This window comes from Clinocottus analis, unplaced genomic scaffold (assembly GCF_023055335.1).
Source record: "Clinocottus analis isolate CAN_PGR_092001 unplaced genomic scaffold, fCliAna1.0.p SCAF_7, whole genome shotgun sequence".
Taxonomy (NCBI): Eukaryota; Metazoa; Chordata; class Actinopteri; order Perciformes; family Cottidae; genus Clinocottus; species Clinocottus analis.
In genome coordinates this window covers 4,611,510-4,621,091 of record NW_027176229.1, presented here as the reverse complement: position 1 = coordinate 4,621,091, position 9,582 = coordinate 4,611,510, and the positions used below count along the sequence as shown (strand labels likewise).

Below are 9,582 nucleotides of genomic sequence, written 5' to 3'. Positions count from 1 at the left end.
TCAGTCTTTCGGTCACTAGCCAGAGCTCATGACCGCAGGTGAGGTTGGAACGGAGATGGACTAAACCTCAGCCACCTCCTCAACACAACAGCCCAGTACGAGGCCCACAGCAGCGCTGGCAGCAAACCGTCTGTCCATGTCACGCTCCATTTACTCATTTACAACCGGTGGGGTCACTGGTTCCATCTGCTTGTAATACTTGTCTCATAGGAGTCACTGGTTCCCCCTGTAGACTCAGTTACCACACGGTCACGACAGCTGAATGTAGCGATGCAAGGGATCTCTTTCGCAACATTAGCCTATTTAAGGTCTTTTTTAATCGTATAGTCTAGCAAGGCGAGGAAAGAGACCACTCCCCCCCGGGCATGTTATCAAAAGTCTTCACTCATAAAGGCAACAATGTTCAGAGAATAACCATAGTACCTTTTCTTTCGCAGCTTGTCTGCGTTGACGCTTGTTCAAATCTCTTTCAGCATTGATGTGGCTCTCTCGCTCCTTCCACACTGTATAGCAGGAGAGATGCTCCATTGAAGATTTATGTTAATGAATCTCTCTCCACCGCATTGTTCCAGTTACAGAAGCCCACAGTCACAAAGGCCTCCAGTGTCTGAGCTCTCCGGGTGGTGCCAGACTGCCGACAGCAAAAACAAAATGCTGCTCGGCCGTGCCCCAGTATTTCAGCCCGCCTTGGTTGTGAAAGGAGATTGGGATGTCAGTTCCAGGTCATTAATGGGTTGTCTGCCACACCTAACATTATCTGAATGTATGCTTTTCTTAAACAAGGACTGCCAAATCCAATAAATCTCCCTCTGAACTCAGCATACCTGCTGCTGCAGGTATGCTAAGCCCAGACTGTAATGGAGTAATACCAGATGCCGTGACTAACACAGAAAAGCTCAGCGTTGATACTATAAATACATATACTAACACCACCTTAATCTTTCATTCTCCATTTTTCAATATAATTGTAATTCTTTGTCAAAGGTGGAGGTCAAACAATATTACTTGACTAGTTTATAGACAAAAAAAAATCTGCAACCATTTTGATTATTGATTAATTAAATGTTATTCATATACTGGGTCCAGCTTCTCAAATGTGAGGATTTAACTTTTTTCTTCAAATAAATGTTTTGTGGTTTTGGATTGATGGTCAACTCAAACAAGAACTTTGAATATGTCACATTGTAGTTTTCACAGACTTTTCGACATTTAATTGACAAACCCAGAAAAGAATGTAGCTCAATCCACATCTATTTCTGTTGTTCAGCTTCCAAACATGTATTCATGGCCTTCCCTCTCTTCCTGTCTGACGTCCTCATCTGACCTGAGTGAAGCTCCGCCCCCTCCCAAAGAGGACCATGGCCCTTTAAATCTCCAGCGCTGGAGGAGGGGCGTGTCCCCGCACCGGAAGAGGGCGGGTGTTCTGCGCTGCTACGTCCATGTACATGTATACACACGTACATGTACACACACACACACACACACACACACACACACACCTACAGACACACACACACACACACACACACACACACACGAGCTTCTACTGCCGTCAGCTCCTCCAGCGCAGGTTCGTGTCTTTGTTTGCTCTCCTCCGCTGTCAGACCGTTGGCGGAACGTTACGAAGCTAACGGAACGTTCTGGTGGCTCGAGCTCCGGTTGTGAAGAACGTGCTTCTCTCAACGGGAGCGCGAGCCCTTCTCAAGGAGCCCAGCCTGCACTGAGCCGTGCCATTGTTGCGTTAACGTTTCACCACGAGGGCGCTTCCCTCACAGCAGGGAGGAAATACTGCATGCATACAACGTGAAAGCACGCATAAAGAAAGTAGCAGTCAGTAGTTTAGAGGCTGTAGGCTGTATAAAGATGTGCCTGCAGGGGACCTAAAAAGATTTACATACAGGGAACCTAAGCCTTTAAAGATGTGCCTACAGGGGACCTAACCCTATAAAGATGTACCTACATAGGAACTAACCCTTTAAAGATGTGCCTACAGGGGACTTAACCCTCTAAAGATGTAACTACATAGGAACTAACCCTATAAAGATGTGCCTACATGCTGATATGACTCAAACATGATAAACATTAGGAGAAAACTACCTTATGTTTTTTTTTGTGTGAAAATTAATACATTTTCACCTTATCAGACAACATAGCTTTTTTTTTTTAGATGAAGATTAATTTGTGATCTCGAGAAAACTGCGATAAAATTGTCTGTTTCGAGCTTCTGTAGTCTTTGTCTCAAAGAGTTTAACCTAATAAATCAAACATTTGTTTTTTAAGATTTTGAGTTCCCGCTCTGTGTGGGGCTGGAAGCTACTGCCGCCTGTATCACTTGGTCTGTGATGTGTTTAGTGTTTTATTTTCCACCACACAGCGCTCGTGGTGATCCCTGAAGCCTTCTTTCTGCCCTTTAAGTTTCCACTTAGGACCTGTGAGCTTACTGCAGCCAGAGTCAGCAGGATGGAGGAGGAGGCCCGGCTCTTCCTGGGGAGGTTTGTGGAGGAGTTCCCAGCTGCTCTGGAGGAAGGCAGTCCGCTACCCGTCAGCCCTCTGAGCCGCAAAGTCACCCTGGAGGAGCTGCAGGGAGAGAGCTTGGAGCTGGGCCTCAGGCTGCTGGCCGCCAGGTGCGACTGAGGGGAGCGTACACTCAATGGGGTTTTCAACGATATTCTTATCAGACATCCCTTTACAGTCCAATATGGAAATCATTGCAAAATATACAGTGTCCACATGTGAATAAATAGAGCTATAAAAATTACATTTTTATTTGTAATTTAGGATGATTATATTTGCTGAATAGGTTACAAGGTACAGTCTGCTGTCATTGCACAACAGGAACAGGTGTAGGTGTAGGTGAAGGTGTGTTTGTGTGTGTGCGTGCATTCCTCAGATTCCTGACAGCTCTGCTCTTGCCCTGTTGCTTCAGTGTGCATGGTTTCTCTGCTGTTCAGCTTCACAATTAGAGTGGACAGAAAGATGGTTGCTGACACACTTTATGAACGTGAGACCAGAAAGTACGCAACAAGAGAGCTGTAAATAAGAACACCCCTTAAGGAGTTTTTAGGTTACATTAAAGTTCAGGAAATGCTCCATGTTTCTTCATCACATGGTGATTGGCACCTTGTGTGCAGGAGGCAGTGTCGAGCTGGAAAAAGAGGGTACGAAGAAAGAAAAGACTTATGTGACTTTTTTAGTCATGGAGCTGGTCGCTCAAAAGTGTAAAGCCATGACAAGATGTCTCATCCTTTCTGCTATGCTCTGAGGCCAGCAGTCTTCTTCTCTGCTATTCTCTTGCAATGACGAGCAAACCTTCAAACTGAGCTAAACGTACAGCACTGACTAGCTTATTTGTGCCCTCTCTCGTCACATCTCCAGAAATATAGCCCTCTCAGGAAGGCTTTACATCCTGTTTGTACAAGCACCATTGTTCTTCACTTCCTGTTTCCTGAGCAAAGCCTTTTTCTGCAACAGAAAAGTCTTTCTGTAAAGGAGTGAAAGACGATAGAGTTGATCTCACGGTTACATTAATTGTGGTCCAGTTAGTGTCTGTGCTGAGGGGCATCGTCCCTGTGGCAGTACAGTTGTGTATCACTCGGCTGCAAAGTCTTAATCCTGTTCAGATCTTGACAAAGTACACAACATGCATTTCTGCTGGTCTCTGTTGGATCAGGGGCGCTCCTGCAGGCCTCAGCGCCCTCCTGTGCCAGGCAGCGCTGTCCCAGCTGCTGCAGAACGACCTTTCTCCTCTCCACTGTGCCCAGGACGCTGGGGACCACCAGGAAGAGCCACAAGAAGTCTGTACGTATTTTCCTCTCAGCTCGTCGTTTGTGGCGCTTTTAAACAAGATTGTTGAGGGGTGTGTCTAATCTGTAGTCTGACCTCATTGGTTAATGGAAGATTGTTTCCAGGACTAGACATCAGATATTAAGCTTAATCTCTACGGACACTTTGTGACATATCCTCACCACTTTAAATTTCTTCATGGCAAACCCAAAGTCTCTTGCCAATTTACACATCCCAGACATGGAGGGACATTAATATTCATATGGAGTCATGTTGGTGTCCAATTTTCACATCCTTTGAGCTGTGGCGGGGGTGAGGGGTGTATTAGAAGAAACCAGGTGAGAGGGTTATTAGAGCTGGAACCAGCTGGGTGAAACCAGGTGAGAGGGAACCACAGTGAGCTAAACGAGGACTGCAGACTTGGTTACATGATACATGCGTATAATTCACATGACGGGTCTGTTGTGAACATGTGCTGCCCTGCACATGCCAACAGCTGCCAGCAGTAAGAAGCTTTATGTTATTGGTGTTCTCTCCAGTGCTCCAGTCAGAGCCCGTCCAGCGTCTCTTCCTCAACCAGCTGATCGAAGTGACCCGGGCTTGGCATCAGGACTTCCCCAAGCACCCCCCTTCCTCCTCACGGTTCCTCCACTGCTCTGTTCATGCCATTAAGAACACCAGGAGGAAGATGGAGGACAAACACTTGGCCCTGGCTGAGTTCAAGCAGCTGTTTGGAATCCAGGTACAATGAGTTCCCTGGTGCAACTGGTCTCACTGGTCTCACTGGTCCAGATGAGTAAATGCTTCTCTCTTGCTCTCTGTCTCTCTCTCTCTCTCGGTCCAGAGCGCAGTGGACTGTGCGTACTACGCTGTGTTCGATGGCCATGGTGGTCTGGATGCTGCCACCTACGCTGCCACTCACCTTCATGTTGCTCTGAGTAAGCAGGAGATTCTGCAGAGCGACGCGGCCACAGCCTTCCAGCGGGCCTTCCAACACACGGATGACATGTTCAGGGGCAAAGCCAGGAGAGAGGTATGAAGCAGCTCAGTGCAATACTGCTTCTGTTGTATAAAAACCCTTCTACAACCCCTCAGAGGAGTGACACATCCATAATGTCCTCTAGCTGGGTTCTTGGCTGCCAAAAATCAACATTGCATAGATTTGAGGTGATAAACTGTGATTCTAAACTCTAGCGAGCAACAATATGGGTCATGTGCTTCAGAGAGGGAGAGCAAGTGAATGAGAAACGGGCAGGAGGAAAGTATTACGAGCAGCTTAGAGAGCCACAAATTCATCTATTTATCTTTACTTGTTCTGCCTCAGCTGCTTCTATAACCTCATTTCCCCTCTGGAAATCAATAAAGACTCATCTCATCTTACACCGCCATGCTGGTGTGAGGAAGCAGCTTCCTGTCGCGCTGATGGCTCATGTGTGTTTCAGCGTCTGCGGAGCGGCTCGACAGGCGTGGCGGTGCTGATTCAGGGACCGGAGCTGACTGTGGCGTGGCTGGGAGACTCTCAAGCCATACTGGTCCGAGAAGGACACGCTGTGACCCTCATGGACCCCCATAGACCAGACAGAGAGGTACGACCTCACACAGCTCTGCCACCAGGAAGAGGCTGATTTAGATGTTTTAAATCTGACCTGCTGATTTTAGATTTTCTAACTTTTTAAGAACTATAAGTGACAGCAAACACGAGACTGAACGTCTTTCCTGCAAAGGCTCCACTCTGAATCACTGGACGGTCACATCTGCACACGTGGAGTTCACATTGAATGTAATTACTGGTTTGTCCTCCACCGTCCAGGATGAGAAGCAGAGGATCGAGGAGCTCGGTGGCTGCGTCACCTTCATGGGCTGCTGGAGGGTCAACGGGACCTATGCTGTTTCCAGAGCTCTCGGTGAGTCGCTCATTCAACAGAACCCACAACTACATTTGGGTCTTTTTCCTTTTGGGTTGTAGAAACCTTTTGGATTCCAGTTGTGGAAACGCTCATTTCATCCTGACATGAAATGCTTTGTATAAAAAGGTTTATATAATATGTATGAACGCATCATGTATCGAGTGTCTGTTTGTGACAATAACTCCAGGGAGACTTCTCCCCAGCCCCCGTGATGTGGACTAGACGGCACTCACTGAAGGCCGACGTCTAAAATGTCCCGCCACTGATTGAAATGCTTCTCTACATAATAAACAAATGCAAATCACATATAAAAGTCATATTATGTATTTACAAATGTGTAACGCGATGAACTGTTGTGTATTACATGAAACGCACCCTTCACATATGAAGGGAATATTTTGACCAAAGCATTAGTTACTAAAGTAATAACGCATGTTCTGCTGTTCTGCAGCTCTGCAGCTCACTGTTCCTGATGTGAGCTCCCGGGATGCTAAGTGGACAGACTGTAAAGCCCTCTGAGGCACGTTTGGTGTTTGTGATTTTGGGTTATATAAAATAAACTGAATTGAATTCATCACTGAACAAACGTCTATCCTATTTAAGGGGCTTCATGACAAAGGGAGTTAACTCACACAGTGAGTTCTCCTGCACGCGCATGACAGGAGACCATTCATTTCCTTTCCTTGGGTTTTTATTCCAAGCAGCAAAAAACACTAACAAAGTACACAAAAGAATAAACGTTCAAAACGATCATTTGGTAAAAAAACTAATGCGGCTCTTTCCTTTCACCTGCTGCCGTCATTAAATCACCTGGCTCAAGCGTCGGTCATTAACAAACATCTTTCAATATATTTCAAATATAGTTTCTACACCGTGAGCATAAATCTGAATATTAAATTATAAACACTTCTGAAATTTCAATTTACCAAAAACATACTTGTGGCTCCAACGTACTCAATAGAAAACATTTCTCCCACAACAAACTCTGTCCTTAATCAGATTAAACCTTTCGGACGTCCACTCTGAACTCTATGGCTCCCTCTTGTGGACCTTTAGGAAACCTTTCCTTCAATTGTACTTGTTTCCAAACACACTGGCATTGTACATCTGTGAGAGTGAGTCTGCTGTGTTCAGCTGAGGCTGCTAACACATGCACATCCTTCCTGCAGGGGACTTTGACCAGAAGCCCTACGTGTCTGGAGAGGCTGACTGCTCCACCACCCAGCTGCTGGGGAACGAGGACTACGTGCTGCTGGCGTGCGACGGCTTCTTTGATGCAGTCAAAGCTTCAGAGGTCCCACATCTGGTCCTGGACGCCCTCCATCAGTCTGTGGACCCTGAGGCCGAGGAAGACGCTCCACTGGAGCAGTCAGAGGACTCTGTTGGGCTGAGAGTCGCTCAACAGTTGGTTTGCCACGCTAAAGCAGCCGGATCCAGTGACAACATCACAGTGATGCTGGTGTTCCTGCGTCCGCCTTCACAGCTTCTGGCTGCCAACTCCGCCACCGGACCTGCAGCCACCGGACCTGCAGCCACCGGACCTGCAGCCACCGGACCTGCAGCCACCGGACCTGCAGCAGTGGTCCTTCAGCAGTGAAGGAGGAGGTCTCCTGTGCCAAGCTACTGCCTCACTCAGCGTGGCTCCGCCTACTTCTCTGACCCTAGATGGACAGAGCTCAATGGTGCTAAAACCACACACGGACGAGTCACTGTTCTGGTGGGAAAGTGTTATTTCAACTGTATTCTAACAAGATGATTTGAAAAGGTTCGATAGATGACGCAGAGCCAGACGGATCCAGACTCGGTCTGAGTCTCTAGACCAGTTCCCTGAAGCCAGAAAGCAACCAGTATTCCTCTATGGGAGTACGACCTGCGTCAGGTTTGTCTGTTTAAGGATAAGCACTACGTCAGCATCTTATCCACCTTTTGTGTATGTTGTGAAATATGATTGTGTGTTAGGGTTCACAGCTCCTGGTCTCATGTGATCCTGACTCAAAGAGTTCTTTGTACTTACATCTAGTACAAGAAATAGAGCTAACATGAGAACTGCAAAAATTTCAACTTGTTTCCGTTACAACACATTTGAAAAAAACAACACTTTTTACTGTATTTATTCTTTTGTCCATAATGAAAATGTCATAAGCAACTCAACACAGAATTGTGGTTTTAATTCTGCTCTTCGAGCTTCAAAACTACATTTTCACCAGTCAGTATTAAAGAAACCAGAGTCTGAACTGTTCTCTCTTGGATCAATGGATCTGATAGCAGGGCCATCAATCCAAACCGGTTTGATGGTTAATCCATATTCTCATTTATTCTCATTTTCAATACAAATTACACCACTTGGTAACCTTCTGTTAATATTGAGTCCCACTCCTCCGTAGTCACTGTTGCTATGCCTATCAAGCTCTCTGCTCTCACCATGCATCGATTAAGAGAAGTCGGCCTTGTTTAAGCAAAACAGGTTCGACTTCTGATTTTAAATCTTAAAATTGCAACAATCTTCTGCATTCATACGCCCAGAGAGCAAAAATTAGCAACGAGTGTTTCCTTTAACCCTTTAACCTTTAGCCTTCAAGAGGGGAACAGCTAAATAATGTAATAAGCTAAACATATGCTCTGTTTGCCTTGGAACTACTACCGCGTAAATACTTCAGGTAACAAACCAGTTAGCCTGATATGCTAATCGAAGCGCTCTCTGTTTGGGGGAGGAGCTTAACAAAAGTTTTTTTTTAATCTTCATGCTCTGTATTCGTACTTTTGTCCTTAAGTTTTATCTACCATGTCTCATCTATATGTCCTATGCATCATGTGTATTACATTTTTAATAAAGATTTTAAATTGCGTGTCTTTAAACTCATGGATTAAAAAAACATTTCAGGTTCTGCAATGAGATTTGAATCATACTGAGATTCATTTGAGTCTTCAGCTGCACATGTGTTATTGTGAGCTGTGCTGCAGTGATCAACGAGGGAGCCTGAAGCAGGGCTGCTTTAGACCTGATAGCAGCCTCTAGTCTCTGATGCCAGCAGTATGCTGTCGGCATATGCAGTATTATAAAGCATACACAGTATTATAAAGCATTAGCAGTATACTGTAAAAATATATTTGTGTTTATATTTATATATATTTCCATGTGAAGGATCAGGGTACGTATAAAACTGGGAGGGCAGGTAAAGGTGTAAAATAAATAAGGATTTTATTCACCCAATATATGAACAAGGATTAGAATGGGGGACAAATATGAATAAATAAGTTCAACATAATTTTGTTGAGGTTTACAAACGCTTTCACTAGAATATAAGACAAACAACATAATGAAGGCTCCATATGGTCCTGCCTGTTGGCATTGCAGCCCTGTCTCCTGCCTCCTGCCTGCTCCCTCCTCTCCTGCCTCCTGCCTCGTGCCTGCTGTCTCCTGCCTCCTGCCTGCTCCCTCCTCTCCTGCCTCGTGCCTCCTGTCTCCTGCCTCCTGCCTCCTGCCTGCTCCCTCCTCTCCTGCCTAGTGCCTCCTGTCTCCTGCCTCCTGCCTGCTCCCTCCTCTCCTGCCTCCTGCCATGGCGGCCCTGTCTCCTGTCTCCTGCCTCCTGCCTGCTCTCTCCTGTCTCCTGCCTCCTGTCTCCTGCCTCCTGCCCCCTACCTCACGCCCCCTGCCTCCTACCTCCTGCCATAGCTGCCCTGCCTCCTGTCTCCTATCTCCTGCCTCCTGCCATGGTGCTGCTGATGCCCCTCTTCTCTACTTTCATCTGCTTGATGGATTGTGGTCCATGCATACTACTCATCATATAAATAATTTCATTCATATTGATGTAAAGTGCTGTAACTCCCTTATGTTGCTCATTCTGGTCACATGACATCTATTGCTTCTGTCCGTCCTGATAGAGGATCCTCC

General features: G+C 46.1%; 1 protein-coding gene across 2 annotated transcripts; it reads left to right on the top strand.

The window, feature by feature from the left end:
* The first annotated feature begins 1,436 nt into the window (after window positions 1-1,436).
* ppm1f (protein phosphatase, Mg2+/Mn2+ dependent, 1F) lies at window positions 1,437-7,767 on the top strand. Of its 2 annotated transcripts, XM_068605418.1 has the most exons (9): window positions 1,437-1,570; window positions 2,416-2,624; window positions 3,671-3,798; window positions 4,323-4,525; window positions 4,628-4,816; window positions 5,226-5,369; window positions 5,594-5,687; window positions 6,860-7,231; window positions 7,262-7,767. In XM_068605418.1, exons 2-9 carry the CDS (start codon window positions 2,461-2,463, stop codon window positions 7,285-7,287), a joined length of 1,320 nt encoding a protein of 439 aa, XP_068461519.1. In that variant the 5' UTR covers window positions 1,437-1,570; window positions 2,416-2,460; the 3' UTR covers window positions 7,288-7,767. The 2 variants fall into 2 exon arrangements, with proteins under 2 accessions (XP_068461519.1, XP_068461518.1); XM_068605417.1 differs by having other exon boundaries at window positions 6,860-7,767.
* The last annotated feature ends 1,815 nt before the right edge of the window (window positions 7,768-9,582 follow it).

What these genes read in the sequence shown, in the direction of transcription:
- ppm1f (XM_068605417.1), top strand. Translation starts at nt 2,461, where the DNA reads ATGGAGGAGGAGGCCCGGCTCTTCCTGGGGAGGTTTGTGGAGGAGTTC. An exon ending in GGAAGAGCCACAAGAAGTCT is followed by an intron (nt 3,799 to 4,322) that starts GTACGTATTTTC and finishes TGTTCTCTCCAG; the next exon opens with TGCTCCAGTCAGAGCCCGTC. An exon ending in AGCAGCTGTTTGGAATCCAG is followed by an intron (nt 4,526 to 4,627) that starts GTACAATGAGTT and finishes CTCTCGGTCCAG; the next exon opens with AGCGCAGTGGACTGTGCGTA.